The 25355-nt window shown below is 52.9% G+C and overlaps 2 protein-coding genes across 27 annotated transcripts in view; one reads left to right on the top strand and one right to left on the bottom strand.

Moving 5' to 3' along the window:
* DHRS7B (dehydrogenase/reductase 7B) overlaps window positions 1–9601 on the top strand; it is a 40264-nt gene extending 30663 nt beyond the window's left edge. For 5 of the 10 annotated variants that reach the window (XM_081583400.1, XM_081583402.1, XM_081583403.1 and 2 more), the window contains 5 exons: window positions 1829–1938; window positions 4635–4851; window positions 5194–5286; window positions 7639–7791; window positions 9136–9601. In XM_081583400.1, the coding sequence (XP_081439526.1) occupies window positions 1829–1938; window positions 4635–4851; window positions 5194–5286; window positions 7639–7791; window positions 9136–9341 (779 nt within the window). In that variant the 3' untranslated portion in view covers window positions 9342–9601. The remainder of the gene's footprint in view (window positions 1–1828; window positions 1939–4634; window positions 4852–5193; window positions 5287–7638; window positions 7792–9135) is intronic. The other 5 variants (XM_081583404.1, XM_081583406.1, XM_081583407.1 and 2 more) reach the window with 4 other exon arrangements.
* Window positions 9602–10661: 1060 nt separating this feature from the next.
* TMEM11 (transmembrane protein 11) lies at window positions 10662–24262 on the bottom strand. Of its 17 annotated transcripts, XM_081583412.1 has the most exons (6): window positions 19869–19941; window positions 17322–17445; window positions 16075–16248; window positions 15246–15423; window positions 14537–14754; window positions 10662–11470 (listed from the first exon to the last, which is right to left on the bottom strand). In XM_081583412.1, exons 5-6 carry the CDS (start codon window positions 14650–14652, stop codon window positions 10954–10956), a joined length of 633 nt encoding a protein of 210 aa, XP_081439538.1. In that variant the 5' UTR covers window positions 14653–14754; window positions 15246–15423; window positions 16075–16248; window positions 17322–17445; window positions 19869–19941; the 3' UTR covers window positions 10662–10953. The 17 variants fall into 17 exon arrangements, with proteins under 17 accessions (XP_081439538.1, XP_081439549.1, XP_081439547.1 ...); XM_081583423.1 differs by lacking the exon at window positions 14537–14754 and having other exon boundaries at window positions 15246–15426; XM_081583421.1 differs by lacking the exon at window positions 14537–14754.
* Window positions 24263–25355: the final 1093 nt, after the last annotated feature.

The raw sequence follows: 25355 nt of genomic DNA, 5'->3' as shown, positions 1-25355 counted from the left end.
CCTGTGAGCCCACAGCACCAAGACTCCACTTGACTGCTGGGCCTGAGACTCAGTCTGATACCTAGGGTGGCTGCATGGTCAGCTGGGGCCGTGGGGGCTGCACAGACCTGCTCGTGGGCACCTGAGCAAGACCAAGCCTCCAGTGAGGACAGGCTGTGGCCCTTTAAACCCCACATTTCCATTTTTGCCAACATCCAGTTTTAAATTTATTTTTTTGGCCTTGCAGCATGGCATGTGGGATCTTAATTCCCCAACCAGGGATTGAACGGTCACCCCCTGCAGTGGAAGTGGGGAGTCCTAATCATTGGACCACTAGGGATGTCCCTTGAGCAGTCTAAAAAGGTGGCTTAGAAACACACTTAGCCCTGGCTGGCACTTTCTGTCTGCCTGAGGCTGCCGGGATGCGCTCAGTCCTCGCAAGAGGGAAGTGGGGATGAGGAGGCTTCTCAGGGAGACTGAGTCCGCCACAGGAAGCCTCATTCACGTCCGTTCTCTTGACCTCGGGGCTTTGAGCTTGGCGGCAGTCACCACTCAGCCGTGTTTAGAGTATCACTCCTTGCTCCTGCCGCCCTTCTCATTGTGGTCTTGGGGTTCCCAGGTGACCCTGGCTGGCCCAGTCCTGGTGATTCTGCCTCCACCATGGCCAATCTGGCCCTTCCCTCAAATTCTGACACCAGAGCTTGGAGGGAACAGGTCAGAGGCCCCCTTGTCTGGCTGGGGAGTGGTGTTCGTGGGAACCAAGAGTTGCCTACAGCCCCACCCGCTCTGAGAGGCTGGGGGATGAAGTGGGGAAGGGACCCACCAGCGTTCCGAGAGCTGGGCTCCTGCTGCCTGGGACCCTGGGCAGCCCACTCCTGTCCCCGTCTGGACTGTTCAGCTCCTTCTCTGAATTCCTGAGCTGCCTGGAACCCTCCTGACAAGCCCACTTTTTGCTTTGCCACCAAAGAATGCTGACGAAGACAGGTGGCCAGGTAGTTTTGGACTCTGCCCTGCCATGGTCTTAGTTGTCACCTGGATGCTCTAGTGACTCAGAGGAGTCTGGTCTCTCATCCCCCTGCCCCTCATCATTTTAAAATGATGTCCCCCTTATTGTCCCCCTGCTGTTCTTTAACCTCCTTGCAAGGCTGTCAGCCTTCCCACTTTTTGTCCTCACTGTGTGGAGAGGAAATGGCAACCCACTGTGGTACTCTTGCCTGGAGAATCCCATGGACAGAGGAGCCTGGCAGGCTACGGTTCGTGGGGTCGCAGAGAGTTGGACACAACTGAACAACGTAGTGTGCAGAGAGCATGTGTGTCTACGAGCCCTTGGGCCTGGGCAATCTCGGGAGGAACAGCCCTACAGGCTTCAGGTCTGGGGAGGTCTCCCCACCCCCTCTCACCAGAGTCCTGTGCATCCACAGAAGCACCCCTGGCAGATGTGTGCCTGTTATATTGAGGTGACAACAAACCATAGGCCTCGGGAGGGGTGCGGTTCTGGTGCTGCTGATTGTTGGGTATGTCCCTTGCCTCATGGAGCTTCTTCACTGTGACAGCAGGGATCCTGCTCACAGCGGGGATCAGAGCTGAAGACTGTGTTGGAAAATCCTGAGCCTGGTACCCAACAGTCTGTCCCCTGGCTCTAGCCTCCCTCCTGCCCGTGGATGTGTCACAGCCCTGAACACAGCTGCAAGGGCCCTGACTCCCGGCCCCACGGCCCTCCACGGCGGGGCTAGTACCGATGCTTGGGGAAGAAACGGCCCGCAGTTAGAGGCTGGGGAGCTGGGAGCTGAGCTGACGGGGCCGAAGGCCTGGGTCTCCTCAGACAACAGGCTGCTTTCCTGTCCCCTAGAATGTGCCAGAGTTTTTCACGCTGCCGGCGCGAGGCTGGTGCTCTGTGGCCGGAACGCCGAGGCCCTGGAGGAGCTCAGCCAAGAACTTGCTGCTTCCCGGGCTCCGGAGGTGAGTGAGCCTGGGGGAATTGCCTGGGGAAGAGGTGCAGCCCATCCTCTGCAGATCTTCACAGCAGACTGGGCTCAGACCCACCACTCTGTACCAATGTGTGCTTAGAGAGGTCTCTCTGCGAGTTCTGCCCGTCCTCCCCCCAGTACCTATTCATCTCTTTTTGGTGGTGGGAGGTTGGCAATGACTTTTAACATTTTATTTGTCAGGGTATACACATAGTTATCATTTTAACCTCTTACAAGCTTACAGTTCAGTGATAGTAAGTGCATTCACCATGTTTGTAATGATCACCTGTCTGTCCCCAACAAAAATTGTGTTGCCACTTAAACAATCCACATTTTCCTCTGCTTTCCAGTCCCTGGAAATGTCTTACTTTCTGTGAATTTGCCTGTTCTAGATACCTCATAGAAGTGAAAATATTTGTCTTTCTATGACTAGCTATTTCTTTAAGCATAATGTCTTCAGGGTTCATCTACGTTACAGCATGTGTCCGAACTTCTTTCCTCTTTCTGATGGACTGGTATTCCGTTGTGTATACGGATGTTCCACACTTGGTCTGTCCATTTTCTTGACGTACTGCAAGGCATCTCCACCTGTGGGCTATTGTGAATGATGCTGATGTGGACACAGGTGGACATGTATACGCTCCAGTCCCTGCTTTCAGCTGTTTTGGACATCCCTGGGAGTGGAATGGCAGGGTTTGTGGTAGATTTAGTTTAACCTTTTGAGGAACTGCAAACTGTTTTCCACTGCAGCTGCACCAAGTTACAGTCCCACCAGCACTGCACAGGGTTCTGACTTCACATCCGTGCCAGCTCTTGTTTTCTGTTTCTTAATTATGCTGTCCTAGGAGATATAAGTGGAATCTCATTGTGGTTTTGACTTGCATTTCCCTAGGTGCTGAGCATCTTTTCATGTGCTTATTTATATATCTTAATTGGAGAAATGTCAATTCAAGTCCTTCTCCTGGTTTGTAATCAAGTTGTTTGTTGTTGAGGAGTTCTGTGTATATTCTAGATATTGAGTGTGTGTGCTCAGTCCTGTCTGACTCTTTGTGATGCCATGGACTGTAGCCCGCCAGGCTCCTCTATCCATGGAATTTTCCAGGCAAGAATACTGGAGAGGTTTGCTATTTCCTTCAAGGGATCTTCCTGACTTAGGGATCAAAACTGAGTCTCCTGTCTCCTGCATTGGCAGGCGGGTTCTTAACCCTTGGACCACCAGAGAAGCCCTTGAGGCCATGTTTGTACATGGTGATAGGTAAGATTCCAGCTTCATTCTTTTGCATGTGGATATCTAGTTTGCCCAGAGTTCCTTTCTCTCATGAATGGCCTTGGCAACCTTGTCAAAAATCTAAATTTGAGGGTTTATTTCTGGGCACTTTATTCTGTTCCACTGATCTATATGCCTGTCCTTATGTCAGTACCATACTGTTTTAATCCATGTAGTTCAGTAGTAAGTTTCAAAGACTGAAAGTGTGAATCTTCCAACTTTGCTCTTGTCTCCAAAATTGTTCTGCTATTCCTGAATAGCCATTGCACTTCTATATGGATTTTAGGATTTTTTTTTTTTTCTGAAAAAAATGGCATTGAGATTTTGATAGGAATTGTGTTAAGTCTAGATCACTTTGGATAGTATTGTCACCTTAACAATGTTAAGTCTTCCAGTCCATGAACATGGGATGTCTTTCCATGTGTTTAAATTTTCTTTCATTTTTTATCATGTGTCTTCCTGCCTTCCATGTACAAATCTTTCACCTCTTTAGTTAGATTTACTCCTAAGGATTTAATTCTCTTAGCTGCTATGATAAATGATCTTGCTCACCTAATTTCCTGTTCAGATTATTCATTGTTGGTATGCAGAAACACAGCTGGGTGTTTTGTATCGATCTTGTATCCTGCAGCCTGGACAAGACGACGCAGGCTGGCCATTAGAACAGCATCCACCATTGGAACACAGCCCCAGTGTTTGGGAGACAGGGTCTACCTTGGCTCCTGGAAGCTGCACAAGAAATGTGGGTTGCCTTTCTCACAGCTTCCCACCACAGAGCTAATGGTTGAAATCAGGCAACATTTTCTATACTTTGTTGGCTAAGCAGGCCCCCTGGAAGCTGCAAGCGTTCAAAGAGTTTGACCTCAGAGCTGAGTTGCTGCCATTGAGCTGTCCAGGCAGAGGGCAACTCCTGCATGTCCTCTCCGACTCCACACCCCTCCCTCATCTGCTTAGGTTCAGGGCATCCTCTGAGTCAGAATGTCCACTAGTCGTTTTCTTCTCGCGACGTTCTTTACAGCTATACTGTGTCAGTCTTCCCCATGAGACCATATGCTTTAGGACAGAAACGTGTCTGCCTTGCTTTTGCTGTGTCTCCAGCATTGGGCACATAGGAGTGTATAAAAATGTTTTGTGAACAAAGAATAAACTGACTTGGCCTGAGCGGCATAGCAGCTCTGTAACGTGGGACAGTGTACAGCGTCCTGCTGGCCCCGAGTGGAGGGGGCCCTGCTCAACTTGTCTGTGACCCCTGCCCACAGCACTGCCCAGGTCAGGTGTGAGCATGACAGGCAGGCTCCCCCAGGCCACGTTCTTCAGGGAAGTGCTGCAGCCTGCCCTTCACGCTAGGCCGCCCCCACAATGAGAAGCCAGGCCAGACCGTCACTCTGAAGGTACGTTTGTCTTCTATTGCACTTGACCAGGTGCAGACACACAAGCCTTACACGGTGACCTTCGACCTCGCAGACCCTGGGGCCATAGCAGGGGCTGCCTCCGAGATCCTGCAGTGCTTTGGCCACGTGGATGTGCTCATCAATAACGCCGGGATCAGCTACCGAGGCGCCATTGTGGACACCAGCCCAGACGTGGACAAGAGAGTGATGGAGACAAACTATTTTGGTCCAGTAGCTCTGACAAAGGGTAAGGTCTTGGGTCAGAAGGGAGAAGTGCCCGGGCAGGTTAGCATTGTTTTTGTTTCCTGTGGTTCCTTCTTCCTGGACCTGCTGTCTTATCCACTCCACCGTGGGGTCAGTGCTGTCCTTGCGACTCGGGGTTGGCTTTTCTGGGCCTGGGCCTGCGCTGTTGCCTCCATGTTCTTCCACCATGTTTGGCGACCTACCAGGTGCAGGTGGGGCACGGCAGAGGCATTCTGAGGTCCTGCCACGGTTCTCACAGCAGGGTGCAGGGGGCCGAGCACTCTCAGACATGGCCCTCCCTGGGCTCTCCATGTGAGCGACGGTGTCCTCTCCCCTCTCCCCACAGCGCTCCTGCCTGCAATGATCAGAAGGCGCCAGGGCCACGTGGTTGCAATCAGCAGCATCCAGGGCAAGATCAGCCTGCCTTTCCGATCTGCATGTGAGTGCTTCCTCCTCCCGCCAGGCATTCCTGCCCAGACTCCTCCTGCCCGCACATCTGTCGTTTACTCCTGTTGTGAAGACAGCAGGCTCCCTATCCAGAATTCAGACATGAGAGGGATGCTCAGCACAGAGCGTGTGGGGACCTGAGAGGCGTGTACCCCTGAGCAGAAGCCTGGGCTCAGTCCCAGCTCTGCTCCTCACGCCACGTGTGACCGCATGCCAGGCCCCCTCCCAGTGCCACCACCACCATCAGCCCACAGGTGCTGCCCCTCCGTCCGTTTACTGCACACGCCTCCAGAGTTCTCCTGCATGTGATGAGGTGGGCAGCGCTGCTGCCAACTGCCAAGTCGCTTCAGTTGTGTCCGACTGTGCGACCCCATAGACGGCAGCCCACCAGGCTCCACCGTCCCTGGGATTCTCCAGGCAAGAATACTGGAGTGGGTTGCCATTTCCTTCTCCAGTGCATGAAAGGGAAAAGTGAAAGTGAAGACACGCAATCGTGTCAGACTCTTAGCGACCCCATGGACTGTAGCCTACCAGGCTCCTCCGTCCATGGGATTTTCCAGGCAAGAGTACTGGAGTGGGGTGCCATTGCCTTCTCCGACGGACAGCGCTGGGGCCCTTATATGTAGTTCTGTGCTTCCATTATCCTGCTTTACAGTATCTTTCCACGCAGCTCCCTACTTGCTGAATGGATGGGTGTCACATAACTCAGGGGTTGTCTTGGTGCCTGAGGGAACTAACTGCCTTCTTCAGTGGCCAGCAGCAGGGATGTGCTGCGTGCAGCGTCCTTCAGTGTTTTTATCTCTGGGCACTCACTCGCTGTGAAAGGGTTTCAATAAGATTAGTTCCAGAAAGGGGAAATGCTGCCAGCTCAACCTGTTTAGACTCACCTCCCAGTGTGCACAGCTGTGCCAGGATGGTGGGACTGCACCATCACAGGGCACCAGCAGGCAGATTCTACTTTTGTTTCAAGATGTTAAGAGGTAATGTCACAAACTGTCCTGGTAACTGCGTTATTTGGTCTCCTGTCTGCAAGGAAACACTCTGTTGAAACTGTAACTGTGCCCCCCACCCCCAGATGCCTGAGGCGGCTGAGAGGAGGGGGTATGTGGAGGAGAGGGGGCATGGAGGGGAGAGGGCGTGTGGAGGGGAGGGGCAAAGCCTGGAGAGGACGGCCACATGCCACACCCAGCTGGACAGGGAGCCCTTCAGAACTGGATGCAGCCCAGCGCTCCTGGTGCGAGCCTGTGTCCAGGGCCAGCTGTGGGGCTCGCTAGCCCACACCAGCTCCCTCACCCCCATGGCCACACTCAGGACGACCTGTGACACCCGGGGATGCCATGTCCACACTTGTCCTGGGGTGGTGGGTGGTTCCGGTCACCAGCAGAGGACGGCTTCCTCAGGAAATGTGTGGGCGTCACAGCTGACAGCAGGGGCCACACCAGGGATTCAGGGTGGGGGGTGCATGGTGCTCTTTGTACTGAGTGGTTTCTAGACGTCACTGGATTTGGTCTTTCTGAGTTTTACCCTCCTCTTGGCTGTGACTGCATAGGTCACACTTGGTCTGGAAGCTTCATAACCTCCAGGCTGGACAAGGTGGTGCCTCCTGGCCACACTGGCCAACCCACAGGCAGCGGTCTCCCCAGTCGTGAAGTGGGAGGGGCTTCGTCCCCTTGGGGCTGTTGTGAGGCCAGGTGGGAGGATCCAGGAGGTGAGCACGCAGAGCTCTGGGGACTCTTCTGCACAAGAGGCTGCCCCGTGGGAGTTGACAGACAGACGTGAGGAGGCCTGGCGTGGGTTTGCACACATGCTGCTATGCAGGCAGGGAGCATCCCTGGACATTCATTTTCAGTGATGAAACCTGAAACAACACTGAGCCCGTTCTGTGGCTGTGACCCTGAGTCACACGGCAGCCACCCAGCCAGCCTTCCACAGAGAGCCTGAGCATGAGTAACATGGACCATAGGAGCAACCTGTGGCCATGTCCTCCTCTGTGCAGGGACCTGGCTGACGTGAGACCCCAGCAGCCTGGCCCCTCTGAGGAACTGTGCTGGAAGCTGTGAGGAGGACTCTCGCTTTCTTACTTTAGTTCCTTCTGAATAATCTGAATGTTTTACACAGTAGAGTTTTTTTTTTTAACTTTTAATTTAGATTAATTTCACACTTAGAACTTGCAGGAGCAAGAATGCCCATGAACCTTTGACCATGTGCTGTGTCGTATTCTGTGTGAGTACATGTACGTAAGATGCATAGGGTATTCCCTGAACCGGAGTGGGAGACCTGATGCCCTCCTGTTCAGGGTCCTGACCGGCATCATCCCACCTTCCCTGGTCACCGACCTTTGCAGATGCGGCCTCCAAACATGCAACCCAGGCCTTCTTTGACTGTCTGCGGGCTGAAGTGGAGCAGCATGACATCGAGGTGACGGTCATCAGCCCTGGCTACATCCACACCAATCTCTCCCTTAACGCAGTCACAGCCGACGGGTCCAAGTATGGAGGTGAGGCCCCGGCTGCTTTCCTCTGTGAAAGCTCCCTGATGATTTTGCAGTTTTCATGCAGAGTATCAGTTTAAACCACCTCACGTTTTGAGGTTGGTCATATATACTGATGACCAACCTCAGCACCAACCATCTCTACCCTGAACCCTGCAGGCTGGAAGAAGTTGTGGGAAAAGGCCCCCAGTCAGGGCCCAGGGCTGGGGGGAGCCCCCTGCTGAGACACTAATAGGACTCCAGCTAGCCCATTGTTAGTGCTAAAGTGACCAGGTCTCTTCCCAAGAGGTTCCCCTGCAGTGTCGGGGGACAAGACTTCAGGGGTAGGCAGAGGCCAAAGACAGCAAAGCTGACCCGCAGTCACCATTAGTGGCCCCATCAGCAAGGCCCCAGCGTGCAGGTGGGGCCAACCAGGACCAGCTGGCTTTTGGCTCCCCAGCTGGTGGACTGACATGAGCTGCCTTCCTGCGCTTGCTCGGGGCTGCCTCCTGGGAGTATGCTGGGTGTTCACCAGGGGCCTCCTGGCCAAGCCTGAACCAAGACCACCCATGCCCAGGGCAGCAGCCCCCTCACTCAGCAAGGCGGCAGAAGCCGTACAGAGGCACGGGGCTGGATAAGTTCGTATGCATTTATTCCTAGAAGAATGGCCACGCCCCATGACATGTGGCATCTAGTTCCCTGACCAGGGATTGCAACCATGCCTCCAGCATTGGAAGCACAGAGTCGTAACCACTGCACCACCAGGGAAGTCCCAAGAATTATTTTAAAAAATGATGTGGCATTTAAAAATGAGCAGCCACCAGAAACCTGCTGTTCTGTGTTGATGGTGGAGAGGAAGCCAGGCAGCACCACTGTGGCTGTCAGTGGCCTCCCCTCTGCTCGCTGCTTCTGCTTTGTGGGCACAGTTCACCAGTGACAAGGGAAGAAGTAACATCCTGTGCCCCTGCATTGACCTCTGGTCCCCAAAACAAACCAAGGCTTCCTTCCTGTCAACCATACACCTGAGACACGGGCCCTGCCACCTGCCTCGCTCCTCTCACTCCAGCGAGCGTGCTCTGCAGCCCTCCCACCCACCTGGCCCCCTGCATGGCCCACTGCCCTGGCACAGCACCCTTAGTCACTGGTTGCCCCAACTGGCTGAAATGCCCCAGGTCAGGGAGTAAGGGAGCATCTGCTGGGCACCCCCCAGCTGTGGACCATGGTTCTGAGCTGTCCACCTCCCTCCTTGGACTGCAGCAACAGTGCTACACCTGCTGCCCAAGCCCCTGGGAGACCCAGCGTCCAGAGTTGGCTCAGGTCCTCCTTGGGGCTGCTGCCCCCAAGCTCAGTGAGTTTCCTGTTTCATTTCAGTGATGGACGAGACCACGGCCCAGGGCCGAAGTCCTGTGCAGGTGGCCCAAGACATCCTGGCTGCTCTGGGGAAGAAGAAGAAGGATGTGGTGCTGGCCGACCTGATGCCTTCCCTGGCTGTTTACCTTCGAACTCTGGCTCCTGGGCTCTTCTTCAGACTCATGGCCTCCTGGGCCAGGAAGGAGCGGAAGTCCAAGCACAGCTAGTGCCCATCCTGGTGGGCAGGTGGAGCAGTCGCTGCTCCAAGGGGACTGTGTGTGTTGGACTTCTGCCTCACGGGTGGGGAAGGAGGGAGACACGCTCCCCCTGCAGACCCCTGGCCAGGCCTGATGGCGGGGAACGGGAACTAGGAGGACGTCTGGGAACCAGAAGGGGTGAGGGACAGCTTCCTCCGGGTGGAGGGTCTAAACTCTGGGACATGAAATAAAGGAAGGAGCCTGGGAGCTGTGGTCCCTGAGGGCAGGCAGAACTACGCCTCTTTCATACCTCAGCCCTGCATCTTAGGGTCAGAAGACACCCTCATGTCACCTGAACCTGGTTCTCAGGGAGAAGGCAGCGGCCTTCGAACTGTTTACAGGGCCCCCAGTGTCTTGGTCGACGCAGCAAATGGTCAGCATGTGACTGGCCTCCCCGTTGTGCAGTGCGTGGGAGCTGCCCTCCGGCACCAGGCTTGTTTCAGTGACAGCTTCTGCTCAGCTGCCCTGTGGCGGCCGCGGTTTGTCTGCCTCTGGCCACCTCCCCCCAATCTGGTCTGCAGGCAGAGCCAGGCTCCCTTTCCAGATCTGGCCCGCACCCCGTTCCCACCCACAGGCTCAGGAGGGTGGTGGGCCCTGCACGGTGGACACGAGGTCTGAGTCACTGCCAGGTTACCTGTGGACCATATGCCGCCCAGCTGAGGACTAGCATTTCTAGGCCTCTTAGAATTAAGTCCAAGTTTCTCTAACTGTTCTAAAATCTTTGGCTTTCCCCCCCGTAAACAAATGGCCCCGTTGCCCCACGCACCCCGATGCCTCCCCTTCACCCCTTCTCATTCTGGTATCTGATCTTCCCGAGGGACCCTCTGAAACTCCAGGTGTCACTCACGCACGTGCCCTCAGTGGGGCCCGAGCAGAGTCTGGGGCCGGCAGGGCCCCCTCTTTGGTGGAAGACGAAGGGAGTCTTCCCTCAGCCTGGGGCAGCAGGTTGAACTCAGGGTCCACAGCAGGACGCCCTCGATGCTTAAAAAAAAAAACACAGGTGTTAGTTTGTGTTCTCCTAAATCAGAACCTGGACAAGAGACCCCAGGCCCCAGCTTTCTGGGCAAACTCAGCGGAGACCCAGAGACTGGCAAGCCTGGCCTTACCCGGCCCCGCCCCTAAGCAGCCCCGGGCAGTGCTCCTTGAACCAAGGCCCAGGTGAGACATGAGGCTCCTCCGGGAGGGGCTGGGCCTGCCTGGTGAGAGGCTTATTCTTGCTGCAAGTGGTGCCCAATCCTGCTGCCTGCACACTCCCACCAGGGCCGTCACGAGAGAGCAGACACCTGGAGCTGAAATTCTCATCATTTTAATGGTCACTAGCCTCTGGCTGGCTCTGGATGGTACAGTTAAATGACACACTTAACGACCCCCAAGCGCATCCACACCCCCTCCGGAGCCTTGCTTCCATCACATCCTGCTGCCCAGTGGGACTTCCACAGCTGCAGGCCCCATGGTGGCAGAAATCCACATCTTAGTGTGACGAGCTGAGAAAACCCCTGGTGCACTTGTCACCTGTTATTTCTTTAAAATAATCGTGACACCAGATGCCTCCCTGGCCTGGCCGCCTCGCGGCGCGGCGCGGTCATACAGCACAGAGCTCGTAGATCTTCTTGACACAGTACACCAGGGCTGCCAGCGCTATCGTGTTGTGCAGTCTCTTTCTGTGCAAGTCGTCCTTCCGGACCAGCACCACTGGGGTGGACGAGGTGAGTGTGTGCAGGGGCAGGCGGGACAGTCTGTAGGCGTCGTACTCCACCTGGTACTTGCAGCAGGGGTCAAACTGCCAAGAGATGCCGTAGAGGGTGCAGCAGGCCAGGCTCAGCACGCCCGCGGGCAGGGAGATGTAGTGGGAGTAATCCAGGGGCAGCGCCAGCGGGGTGAAGAGGCAGGCGGTGCCCGCCAGCACGGTGGTCTTGTGCAGGCAGTTGCCCACGGTGATCCAGCGGGCAGTCTCGTCGCCGATGCGGGTGGGCTCGATCACGATGTACTTGTACTGGGCTTCCAGGGCCTGCTCCAGCTCGTACTCAAACTGGTCTTGGGCGTTCTCCCCGTTGTAGATCTCGTGCACGATGTAACAGTCTGTGGCCGACAGGCTCACCCTTAGGAAGGAGAGGTGAGGAGAAAAAGGAGACAGTTAGGCACTGGTGGCTGCTCTGTGGCCCGGAGATGCAGAGGCAAGCCTCCCACCACCCTGCGCATTCCCAAAGGCCACTGGGAGCGGCGCTCGGAGCTTCCCAGTCAGGGACCGTGCACATTGGGACCAGGGGAGGTGTGTGAAGAAAATATCCACTGCCCAGAAATCTCCATGGTCAGTGTTTCCTTCAAAGCAGGAAACAGTTATGTGTTCAGGGCAGCAGAGGCCGGACTGCCGGGCAGAGCTCTGGGAGGATGGAGGGGCGATGGGGAGCTGGCTGCTGATGTCCTTCTGGTCATTCTCCCAGGGGATTTGGTGGGAAAAGCTACCCAAGCAAATAAGTGGGCAAACTCAGGAGGCAGAGCTTCCCTCCAGGTGGATGAACAGTGGGCCTGATGCTCTCCCGGGGCTGCAGGGGAGAGGGTGGGGAGGTGCCACCGGGGCCTGGGACTTAGGCAGAGGGGCTCTTTATTCTGGAATAGTTAACTGTACCTAAGTTGGGCTCAGGGAAGCCCCCCAATTAAGTTACAGGCCCCGATTAAACTGTGGGTGTGGGAAGAAGCCGTCCCCTGGGGATGGGACACCCCCAGGCACTGCCTACAGGGTCCAGTTAGCAAGGCAGCCTTTCTAGGCAGTTAATGAGCTGAACCACTAAAATCAATGAACCTGGAAGAGACAGTCTTCCTCTGGGGCCTTGCTGGAGTCTCCCCATTTGATTTTTTAACTCAGAGAGGAGACAGGCTCCAGGTGGGACTCAGCTCCTTAGCAGACAAGCAAACCTACAAGGCATGGCCTCAGTCTCAGAGGAGCCATCCTGGCCTGGGATCTCCTTTGTGCTCTCAAGTTCATAATTGAGACAGGCAGCGGGAGAGGAGCTCGGGTAGGGCAGGGTGGGGTCTGTGCACCCTGCTAACCCACAAAGGGGTGTCTGGGGGTGAGGCCTTGCCGTCAGAATCCAAGTGGAGCTTTCTGGCCACTGAGTCCCTCTGGAGCACTGAGAGCAAGACGCAGGGACAAGGTCGGAATCACAGAGCTTTCTCGCCCAAACCCTGATCTACCTGAGTGCAGTGCTCCGCTTGCCTGGCAGACTGTGGCCACCCAAAGTGTAGTGACAAGATAGGCCCAATAGGAAAGCATCAGTTGAACAGACTGTTCCATTTCGGGGGGATGTCGGTGGGCAGGCCCCACCCTCACCTGATGCTCATCCAGCCCTTCCCAGCTCCCTGGCCTTCACCTCTCTGGCTGAGCTAGCACCCACACCGGAGGCAGGCTTCCCCAGCTCCTCCCACATGCATGCCGGACAAGGCCATCCCCACAGATTGGTGCGTGTGCCACAGGTCCCTCCAGGCTACTGGCTCAGCCCCGATAGGAGAGAGAGCAACAGTCAGTGGACCGGGGCAGTCAGGATGGACCGGCTGAGGGGGTGTGGACCAGGTGATCACCCGCTGTGGCCGCCTGGAGCCCCCCAGGTCTTACTGTGGACTCCCGTCCAAAACCATGAACCAACCCTCCCAGGGGCCCTCTCACACAGCAGGCTGGGAGCCAGCCCTGTGGGCATGCCACCCTGCCCTCACCAGTACTTCTGCTTCAGAAGCCAAACCTCTTGACCCTCAGGAGAGGATGGACTGCGACACCCAGAGAAACAGGTCCAGTGCAGGGAAGGGGACAAGTGCAAGGTCTACACAGACTCACAAGAGCCACTCACTCAGAGGACCCACCCTGTGGTCAGCGCCCACACCCTTGGCTGGGGTGCCCTCCACCCTGCCTAGACCCCCAGATCCAGTCCCCCAGCTGACAGACTATTGCTTCAGAAGCCAGGGGCCACGGCCACCAAGGCTGGCTACCCCAGCACCCACTGTATGTGGCCTGCTGTGTTTCTGGGTCAAAAGTAACCCAACTAAGGAAAGAACCCAGTTAGAGGGTTACCTTGAACCATCTCAGCATCACCAGCCAACTTGAATCCTGTGCACAAAAGCAAATTAAAAACAACAACAATAGCTAACTGGGATCCTTTGAGCCCTAAGCTTACTAAGAGACTATATTTTTGCATTGTGTTGAAGGTGAGAAATGAACAGTAAGAGAACATAGTAAAAGGAGCCCATATTAAAAAACAAAACTGAGAGCAGGCTGATAATGGAAAAGTCTTCAAAGTCAAGTGAAAAAGTCAAGTATAGAACAGTGTCTGTAGCCTGCCATCTTCAGTGCATCTCTGTAACAGAGTTATGTTTGCTTCTACATGCACAGAACGCTTCTGAGCAGATATAAGACCTGAGTGTTATGACTGTCCCTGGGGAGGGAATGGAGTGGCTCCAGGAAGAAGAGGAGCTAGTTTTACTAACTGATTCGGAAGCCTTTGAATCCAGTAGGTTTTGTGGAACTAACGGGACTGGCCAGTGCACAGCATAGCCTGCCAGGCTCCTGCTGCTGCAGGGTCAGGGGCTGATCAACTTGCCTCCAGCCAGTCAGTCTCCCCTCTCCTCATCCGAATCAGCCCCAGCAGCACCCAGGAAACAGTCATCAAAGGTACCCTGGGGCCCCCACAAAGAACCCACAGGACAGACCCCACACCATCACAAAGCCAGTCTCAAAGGAACCTGGGATAACAGGAACCTCAGGCATGGAACCCCAAAGTCTGGAGAATCCTCCTAAAGTCAGGGTTGAACAAGAATGTTCAAAGCAGTACTGTCTGGTGAGAGCAGAAGACCTCTTACAAGAGCAGAGAAAGAGAAAGACACACACACACACACACACACACACACACGTCGTCATGCAGATGATGGAGGGTTCAAGAGTGAGGTGGTTGCTCTCTGCAGGGAGGGACGTGTGGCCAGGGAAATGCTAGCACTCAGTTTATTGATCTTTTCTAAATTATGGTAAAATACATTAACAGGAAATTTACTCTCTTAACCAGTTTAAGTATATAGTTCAGTAAGGTTAAGTACACTCACACTGTTGGGCAACCAATCTCCAGAACTTTTCTGACCTGCAAAACTAAAACTCTGTCCCCATTAAACCACAACTCCCACGCTGCCCTTCTGCGGCCTCTCCATGAATATGACTGCTCCAGGGCCTCATATAGGTGGAACCAGGTGATACTTCTTTTGGCAGCTGGCTTATTCCACTTGGCATAATATCCTCACGGCTCATCCACACTGCAGCATGTGTCAGGATTTCCTTCCTTTTTTCCTTGTATGTAGAGACCACATTCTGTTACCGATCCATGGTTGATGGGTAGGTTTCACCTTCTAGCTGCCGTGAACATAGGTATAAAAGTATGTCTGAGTCCCTGCTTTTAATTATTTTGGATATTTACTTAGAAACGGAATCGCAGGATCATATGGTAGCTCTATTTTTAATTTTCTGAGAAACTTCCACACTGCCATAGTCGCTGCACCAATTTACACTCCCACCAACAGTGCACAAGAATTCCCTTTTCTCTGCATCCCTGCCAACACTTTTTTCCTGTTTTTTTCAATAGTAGCCATACAGTGGGTGTGAGGTGGCATCTTATGGTAGTTCTGACTTGTGCTTCCTACATGACGGCTTTTATTGAAATAGGTTCACCCACTTACACTGCACAAGTCAGTGGCTCGACACTGTCACTGAGTTAACACACAATCAGTTTTCCTCATGATGAGTAAAGATGAGTGTCTTCCTCATCTCAAAGAGTAACCCCACTGCTCCCCATCCCCCACGACCCCCGTTCCTGGCAATCACCAGGGGACTTCCCTACTGCATACCTGCCTCTTCTGGGCGTTTGGCAGGAAGGCATCGCAGGGCACATGTGCTGGGGCTGCTTTCTTCCTTCAGCTTCATGCCTCCAGGGCCCCACATGTGGTAGCAAGTTTGTAACTTTTCACATGAGAGGTACTTTTGATGGATTTAACATACAATTTTTATAACTCCAAGACAAGATACCTGCTGGGAAGCATTAAAGATGCTATGCATGAGAAAGGCCAATCATGGCCTTTCTTTGGATGGTGGCTCAACAGGTAACTTTTTAAATTTTATTTTTCTTCATAGTTTTCTGTACTTTTCAAAAACAAAAAATAAATACATGTTTATTTTATAATGAGAAAGTTTTATAAAGTTTTTCTTAAACCAGTAGCTCTGTAACCCTTGAGGTAAAGGAGACCAGACAGGCCGGGGCCTCCCAGCTGAGGGGAAAGAACCCCTTCTGCTCCAACAACTTCCTGGGCCCCACGAAGAGGCCTGCACTCCCGCGGCCAAGGTGGTCTCACAGTCTTGTGGTCCGTGTCCCTGTTCCACTAAAGTGGGCACTGGCCCTGCAACCCACCATCTTTTCTGGTCATGCTGGAACCAGGTGAAATGAACCAGGGCAGGGACCTGCTTTAGGGACCTTTTTTGGAGTGGCCCTGGGCTCCTGTACTCAGCTCAAACACAGGAGGTGACGCAAAGCTCCTTGAGGGCTGTGACTGTCATCATCATAGTCACCCTCTACCCCTGCCCCAGGCCTGAAAGTGTCAGGTTCCCAACAGACTTAGAGGAAGTACTTTGGAAGGGAGTGACAACAGGGCTTCCTGGGTGGTCCAGTGATTAAGAATCTACCTTGTAATGCAAGGGACACCTGGTCTGGGAGGATCCCACATGCTGTGCGGCGACTAAGCTGGTGCACCAACTACTGAGCCTGAGCTGGAACCTGTGCTCCACAGCAAGAGATGCCACCACAATGAGAAGACCACGAGAAGTAACTACAGAAAGCCAGCATGCAGCAATGAAGACCTAACACAGCAAAAAAAAAAAAAAAGAGTGAGGAGAAAACTACAGTAATTAGAGCACCTGTGGCTGAAAAACTTAAATTATTGTAAAAATTAAACTAATATATTGTTAAAAACTATTAATAAAGTTGCTTCCCACCCAGGAAGTATGGGGTCATGTGACCACACCAGGTGGTTGCCTTTACTAACCCTCTCCTCCCCCCACCGGGGTCTAGGAAAACTTACTTTTGGCAAACCCCAAATCACTTCCTCGGGAGCCAAGGAAATCGGTAAAATCCTATGCTGTGGACTCAAAGGCCAGTTAGGGACTTCCCAGGTGGTTCAGTTGTTAAGAACCACCTCCCAATACAGGACACACAGGTTCAAGTCCTGGTTCGGGAAGACCCCACATATGCATTGTTGATGGGAATGTAAATTGGAGCAGCCACTGTGGCAAATGTGTGGAAGCTCCTCAAAAAATAGAGCTACTATATGATCCAGCAATCCTGCTTCTAGGTATAGATCCAAAACAGTTAAAAGCAGGACTCAAACTCAAACATATTTTTGCACCCATGTTCACAGCAGCATCAATCACAACAGTTAGAAGGGGCAAGGAAGCCAATGAGCTGCAGCGACTGAGCCCATGTGCCTCAACTCGAGAGAGGCAGGCCCACATGACTCAAGGAAAGAGCCTGTGTTCCACAACCAAGACCTGATGCAGTCAAAAATAAATACTGGAAAAAAAAAAAAGGGACTTCTCTAGTAGTCCAGTGGTTAAGACTTCGCCTTCCAAGGCAGGCGATCTGGGTTCAATCCCTGGTTGGGGAACTAAGATCCCACATGCCTCACAGCCAAGAAAACAAAACAAAACATAACACAGAAGCAATTTTGTAATAAATTCAATAAAGACTTTAAAACGGTCCAGACCAACAGCTTCTACTGGAAGCCTGGGGATTCTCTTAAAAAAAAATAAAAATAAAAAAACCCCACAACATTGTAAATCAACTATATTTCAATAAAACAAACTTTAAAAACATGAAAGTGGCTCTCATTCTTTATTTCCATCCCTCTCTTATCCTGGTCTAGACCAGCACTGACCTTTCTGTTCTCTATCTGCACCATCCAGTATATGAGCCACAAACCATGGTTGGCTACTGAGCACTTGCAGTGTGAGTACTGTCGCTGAGGAGCTGAAGTTTTCACTTTAATTTAGATTTAATTGCTGCAAATGACAAACGGGCACTGAATTAACACAGTTCTAGACTCAAGAACCAGGTAAAGCGAGGACCCACACACTGTGCCTTCTAAACTGGACAGCCACTAACACACAGATGACAGCAGTAACTCCTGCCAACAGTCGGGCACCAAGCAGGGCCTTCAAGCACAAGGCAGGCTTTGGAGTTTGCTGCTGCTGCTGGGCAAATCTGGAAAGCCTGCCCAAAGCATTGCTTTGCTCCAGCCAATGCCCCAAACCAGACCATGTTTCCTAGAGTGTCAGCATAAAGCAGATTCCAGTCAAGGGTGTGTGACAACTTGGAAAAGTGGTCTTACAGTGTGGAGCTGAAATCTGAGTCAGCACAAATGTGACATGGAACAAAGTCACTTAAGAGTGCCATAAACAGCCTACTGTAGTCACGGAGCCTCTAGTCTCCCTGGGCTTCAGTCTATGCTGTGGGCAGTTAATCCGCCTGCCCCACCCCAAAGTCCTCCCACTCACTGAGCAGGAATGGAGGTGTGCCTGAGCGGGTTAGGTTTCCACCCCGTGCTCAGTGTGCAGGAGCTCAGGGAAACCAGGCCCAGGCAAATGCTCTTCCAGCAGAGCAAACACAGGGGTCCCACAGCCACACCACGTTATCTGGGAGGAGGGCAGATGGTGCCACCCAAACCACAAAACTAGACGCCCTATTCCTGTCTGACACACAACACGCGCATGTACAAGCAGAGCCTGCTGTTCAGGTGGAAGGGTGTAGTGGGAACACTTAAGGAGACCGGGCACGTAACTGCAATGAGTCAGGTAGGAACGATGAGCACCTGCCCTAATCAAAGAGAGCCACTGAGAGCCTTCCAAGGAGACTTTAATTGAAGTCTTTCCATTTACAAGCATTGATAACTAACTTAAATTCTCTTAAAAACTGAGGGTCATAGTCAAGGATTCAGCCTTTGGGATCCTGGTTTGCAAACTCAATTTTGAATTAACACTTGCCTTAAACCAAAGAGAAAAAACCCCCAATATCTATTTCTTAGATCAGTAAAGGCTTCTGTTTTGCTGGCACGGCCCTGTATGAGGTCTGGGTATCCTCATTTGGCCCTTTCTGTTGTTTCTATCCAGTGAGGCGATCACCTCCTTAACTTTTTATGGTACGATCTAAGAAACACCAGGTGGGAGTTGGAAAAACAAAAGTACCTTTTTGCCATTTACTGCTGCTACTTCAAGGAAGAGGAAGTGCAGAAGAGACAACGTTGGATAACTCTGGGCTCAAGAATAAAATGCAAGCTACAGGGTTCTATCAACACAACTAACCTCAGTTGGTAAAGAATCTGCCTGCAATGCAGGAGACCCGGGTTCGATTCCTGGATCGGGAAGACCCCCTGGAGAAGGAAATGGCAACCTACTCCAGTATTCTTGCGTGGAAAATCCCATGGATAAAGGAGCCTGGCAGGCTACAGTCCATGGGGTCGGCAGGAGTGGGACACGACTTAGCGAACTAAACCACAACCAAACAGAAGGCGACCGCAAAGAGGAGGTGGTGCAAACGATCAAAAAAAAAAACAACAAAAGAATAACGCAGAGTAGTTGGGAGAAAAGGCGAGGGGTGGGGAAGATAACTTTTCTGTTTAACAATCCTCATTGGAGAAAAAGAAACCACCACGGAGATCCTGCTGATTTCTGCCGCACCAGCCCACTCGTAACAGAAGGGTCAGGACAGTACAAAGCGAGTGACTCCACCAGTACAGCTCGTTTCCCAAACTTCTGGTGTCTGAACAGCTTCTACTAAGCTGAAACTGTTTTCCAGAAGCAAAAACTGTAAATTTAACAAGAAACACGAGAACTACTCCAATCTCATCTAGAAATGAGTCCTTCACATCCAGATCTACCTTGGAAGAACCAAGCCCCCGGGTCCCTACCCACGCACATTCGTTAGGGAAGGTCACTGCAAAGGACTTCCACAGCAGAGGCGCTCACGGAGACGCCTCCAAAGTCCCAAGGAGCACCCTCGGGGGAAAGCGGTCAGCTCCCCGCCCGGAGCGACAGCGCGGAAAGCTGAGGCCCCTCGGTAACCGTGCGGTCCGTCCCGTCCGCCCCGCACCGGCTCCCTGAGAAAGCTTCTCCTTCCTTCTCCGTCCCGGGAACCACTCCTCGCTGCAGCTTGGCGAAGACCACACGCGCGGCCAGGCGGGCGGGAGCTCCAGCGCCGATCGGCTCGCGGCATACAACCGGGTCCCGCCGCGGCCCGGCAGTGTCCGGCCAGCCATCACCCCTCCCCGAGCCTCCCGCTGAGACCGCGTCGACCGGAACTGAGACCCCGCGCGCCTAGGGGCGGACCAGGGAGAACCCCGGGGCGGAGGCGGGGACAGCGCTGCAGTCCAAAGAACGCCGCCGGTTTCCCGCCCTAAACCGCTCGCGGGGAGCAGCCCGCGCCTCACCTCTCTCGAGCGCCGCCACCGCCGCTGCCCGGGCCGAGACGCCTCCTTCCCCACGCGGCCATCTTGGAGACTCTCCGCTCGCGAACGCCTCGCGCCGGGCGGCCGCGCGACACCGCGCGGGCGGGAGGGAGATGTAGTCCGGCTGCCTTCCCGGACGGCGCGCAAGGTGAGGGCCCGGCCCCGCGAGACTACAAAGTCCACAATGCACCGCGCTCCGGAAGCCCTCCCCGCGGCCGCCTGGGAACGCGGGCTCAGATAGGCGGCGCTGAGGGTCCACTTCCGGACTAGACTTCGCCCGGCCGCCTGTGCTCTGAGAGCTTCGACCGCTGAGGTCACCGAAGGGCCACTGCCACTCATCCCCCAAATACTCGGAAGGCAAGAGACGAGGTCCCCGCCGCCGCGGAGTCCCTGCTGCCAGACTGTTGGCCGAGTGGGTCTGGAAGCGGAGAAGGCGAAGAACGTAAAGTGCGATGGCTGCAGAGAGACGTCCGCGCGCACGTCCCACTCGCGTCCGGCCGCGGTAGCGAGGACAGAGCTCCACTCTCGGGCGTCTTCGAAGGCGATTGCTGGCTCCTCACCCCGCCGGCGGGAGCCCTGCCTGGACGCTACCGAGTCGGGAAGGCGGACGGAGCCCAGTGACTCCTGCCCGCTGTCTCTTCCGAGCGGGGGCTGATCTGGGGGCTCCTCGCAGCCCTGGAACGTGTAGTCCCTCTCCTGCTTCCGACCGACAGCCTTGCTAGACATATTAATTAGACCTATGAGCATTTGAGCAACTCTCCTGTCGAAACTTGCTCCGAGTTCAGAGACGGGAGAACCGCGGCACCTGCTGTCAGCCTTCGGGGCTGGCGGAACCTGCTGAGCCAGGGCCGGAGGGCACTTTGGTGTAGGTGAGGCTCCTGTCGTTGAGGATTCCCCAGGATTTCCTTCCGGTTCACGATCTACAATAGTTTTAAATGTCAAATTCTCTTACAAGCCCTCAGTACCTACAAGATGCAACTCAGGCTCCTTAGTGCAACCCAGAAGCCCCTCGCAAGTATAGAGATTGCTCCCCGCTCCAGCTTCAATTACCTCCCTTTCCTGCCTAAAGCTGGCCAGGTTAGCAGATTCAGAGAGTGCGAGGTGAACCACAGACGGTCCATGCTGTGCCTAAAATGCCTTTCTCTCCCCACCAACCGTCCCTCAGCAGTACCTGCTCTTCCGTTGGGTCACAGTTCCACCTCCAGATGCCAGCACTACTAGAGACAGATGAACGATGACCATATTGCCTTGTGGTTAGTCTCTTTTCTCTAGTTTGCCGATTCAGAGGGTTTCCTAGGGTTCTAGGACAGCTGGGTTTGAAGTGTGGATCTCCATGTGGGACTGCGTATTTAACCACTGTTTCTTTGCCTCCTGGTTTGTAACCTTGGGGTGATACTAGCTAGCGCCTCTCCTAAGAGGACCAATATGAGTATTACATAAGGTGACACCTGAGGACCTCAGCACACAAGTAACAATCAATCAACGGACTTAAGTCAGGACAAGCCCTGTTCTAAAAATTTGAGTGACTTTTATCTTCACAACAGCCCGATGAAAGTGATACTGTTATTATCAACATTCTCATTTTGCAAATGAGAAGAACCTACCTGATTGACTCTCTGACCTCATGTGCCAGGATTTGAGCCCAAGCTATCTGATTGCTGAGATTTTGCTCCTTATGGTACCTCTCAGGAAGAGTCAGGCTGGGGTCTAGTGCACAGAGGAAAGTGCTCAGAAGCTGTGGACCTGGGATCCTCTCCCCGCACTTGCACTTCTAATAGGCCGTTTGCCTCAGCCTGCTAACTTGAGCAGAGACCCCTCAGAATGTCACCTCTGGATCACTGCCAATGCACAGATACCCGGAAGCATCACAGTCAGTGTTCCCTCAGCATATAGTAACAGCTCCCACTGAGGGCACAATCTGACTGGCTGCAGTTGGAATCCCTGTAGGCCCCCAGGGACCACTGACTGCTGGCAAAGAGGTAGCCTACAGGGCAGATGGGTTCTAGCTGGTCTGGTGCTCAGCAATCATGTGCCACTTCCCTTACCACTCTTTTCTTCATTCTTTTTTTTTTTTCATTCTTCATTTTTTAAAGGATGCATTTATATGTATATATATATAAGTGGAAAAGATAAGTTTTCATTCCAGCACAAAGAAAAGCAATGCCAAAGAATGTTCAAACTACCACACAAGTGCACTCATCTCACACGCTAGCAAAGTAATGCTCAAAATTCTCCAAGCTAAGCTTCAACAGTACATGAACAGAGAAATTCCAGATGTTCAAGCTGGATTTCAAAAAGGCAGAGGAACCAGAGATCAAATTGCCAACATCCCTTTGATCACAGAAAAAGCAAGAGAATGCCAGAAAAATATCTGCTTCATGGACTACACTAAAGCCTTTGACTGTGTGGCTCACAACAAACTGGAAAATTCTTCAAGAGATGGGAGTACCAGACCACCTTACCTGCCCCCTGAGAAGTCTGTATGCAGGTCAAGAAGCTATAGTTAGAACCATACATGGAACAACGGACTAATTCCAAATTGGGAAAGGAGTACGTCAAGGCTATATATTGTGACCCTGCTTATTTAACTGCAGAGTACATCATGCGAAATGCTGGACTGGATGAAGCACAAGCTGGAATCAGGATTGCCGGGAGAAATATCAATAACCTCAGATATGCAGATGATACCACTTTTATGGAAGAAAGTGAAGAACTAAAGAGCCAGTTGATGAAAGTTAAAGAAAAGTGAAAAAACTGGCTTAAAACTCAATATTCAAAAAATGAAGATCATGGCATCTGGTCCCATCACTTCATGGCAAATAGATGGGGAAACAATGGAAACAGAGACTTTATTTTCTTGGACTCCAAAATTACTGCAGATGGTGAGTGAAATTAAAAGATGCTTGCTTTTTGGTGACAAACCTAGACAACGTTTTAAAAAGCAGAGACATTACTTTGCCATCAAAGGACCGTCTATTCAAAGCTATAGTTTTTCCAGTAGTCATGTATGGATGTAAGAGTTGGACCACAAAGGCTGCGCTCCAAAGAAGTGATGCTTTTGAACTGTGGTGTTGGAGAAGACTCTTGAGAGTCCCTTGGACTGCAAAGAGATTGAACCAGTCTATCATAAAGGAAATCAGTCCTGAATATTCATTGGAAGGACTGATGCTGAAGCTGAAGCTCCAATACTTTGACCACCTGATGCGACTCATTGGAAAAGACCCTGATGCTGGAAAAGATGGAAGTCAGATGGAGAAGGGGATGACAGAGGATGAGATGGTTGGATGGCATCACCAACTTGATGGACATAAGGTTGAGCAAGCTCTGGGAGATGGTGAAGGACAGGGAAGCCTGGCATGCTGCAGTTCATGGGGTCGCAGAGAGTCAGACATGACTGAGCAACTGAATAACAACAATATATACATACATATATATAATTTTGTTTATTTTTGGCTGTGCTGGGTCTTCATTGCTGTGACGACATTTTCTAGTTGTGGCAAGTGGCAGCTGCTCTCTAGTTGCAGTGCAGGCTTCTCATTGTGATGGCTTCTTGTTGCAGAGCACAGGCTATAGGGCACATGGGTTTCACTAGTTGTGGTTCTTGGGCTCTAGTTGTGGCACATGGACTTCACTGCTCCGCAGCATGTGGGATCTTCCTGGATCAAGGATCGAACCTGTGTCTCCTGCACTGGTGGCAGATTCTTTACCAGTGAGCCATTCATTCTTATAGCAAGTAATTGTCATGTGCACACTCAGTGCCAGGTACTCTTAGGCACCAGAGTCACAGCACTTATTAAGACAAACATTTCCTGGTCTGGGACTTCCCTGGTGGTCCAGTGGTTAATACCCTGCAATTCTAATGTAGGGTTTTGATCCCTGGTCAGGGAACTAAGATTCCTCATGCCCTGCAGTTGGTCTCAGAGTTTCCAGTCCAATGGGATTAACAAGTAACTATTTCCAGAGTGAAAATAAATTAAGCAGAATGATGTAATAGATGACTTGGAAGTTACAGGTGGCTAGGGGTCTTTTCAAGAGATGGCATCTGCATGGGGCCTGGAGGAGGAGTGTACAAGGAAAAGCTGGGGACAGAGCATTGTGACCCAGTAATGTGACCAGGGTGACAGGAGAGATACTGGGTTTGCCTTTGGTTAGTCATTTTCTCTCTGAATATCACCCTTCTCAACTGTAAATGGAGTAGTCAGTGTCTAATTAGGGAAAAAAATCCACCCTAGGTATTTCAAACGGAATGGATTTAATACAGGGCATTGTTTGTGGAAGTGTTGAGCAGGCCAACTGAATCACTATCTTGAACACCTGAAACTTATTTAATTGTATAGTAACTATACCTCAGTTAAAAAAACAAAACTGCTTTCTTTTACCCAGAGACCAAGAGCTGTGTGTGCTGGCCTCTCCTGCCATCTAACTCCAAGCTTTGAACCACCCAGGGTCACCTTGCCAGCCAGGCTGCCTTGAGGGGACCCTGCCCCAGCCTGTGAGCAAAGAGCCCTCCCCTAGTCCAGATCCAGCAGGCTTGTGCTGTCTTCTTCCCATCCAGGCCTCAGAACACAGGCTCCTTGTCTGTATGCCTGGAACCTGTCCCCAACCTCCTCCACAGCAGGTCCCGTCCCACCTGTGCCACAGATAGACACAGTCAGCTCTGGGGATGGCGGCTCTGCAGGCTAGAAGGGCCTTTGGGCCCCTGAGCTGCTGCTTGGAGGAAAGCCTGCTGACACATATGTGGGCAGGAAAGTGAGCAGACTCCTGAGAGGTGGCTGCGGGGACACCAGAGGGGGAGGGCCAGTCAAGTGGGGGCATGCAGCACCCAACACCCACCCCGGAGCCACCTGGCTGCTGGCTCCTGCCCTCCCTTCTCCCACTGGGACTTCACTGAGCCTGTCCTGTCCCTGCCCCACTGTTTCATTCAGATTCGGGGTGGAGAGTAACATGGGTTTTACTTCTAGACCCCAGGCTGCTGTAGGGAATTTGCTGGGCATGTCTCTGGGTATCGCCCTGCAAGGGCTCCACCACAGGACACGGACATGGGGGGGCAGGAACTGGGTATGGGTCCTGTTCTCCTCACCTTTCTGTAGCCTCCAGACCCCCCACCCCCAGCCTCCAGTTCCCAATACCTGGTTTCTCATGGAGCTGCTAGGGAAGCCAAGCTGGTCATGACCACAGAGGCCCCTCGGGGGACCTAGAGGAACATGCTCCACCCTGGAGTCCTCAGGCTCCAGACTCCACGCAGGAGGCTCTCCATCCCATGTGTCCTAAGTGCCACTGGCCCTGGCTTGCCTGAGTGCTCTGCCTCCCCCGATGGACAGAAGCCCGGAGAGGGTTCCTGGGGGAAGAGGGGCAGATGGAGCAGATGACATGACGTGACATTCTCCTCCTAGTCCCCCTGTCCAGCTGCTCCCAGCGAGGGGAGCCTGGTGCTGGAGGCATGACCGTGAGCTCATAGGAGCCCGTACC

Source organism: Giraffa tippelskirchi, chromosome 3 (genome assembly GCF_054371585.1).
Source record: "Giraffa tippelskirchi isolate mGirTip1 chromosome 3, T2T-mGirTip1v1.2.pri, whole genome shotgun sequence".
Classification (NCBI taxonomy): Eukaryota; Metazoa; Chordata; class Mammalia; order Artiodactyla; family Giraffidae; genus Giraffa; species Giraffa tippelskirchi.
The sequence above is the reverse complement of the archived record's forward strand: the minus strand, read 5'-3'. Positions and strand labels throughout refer to the sequence as shown.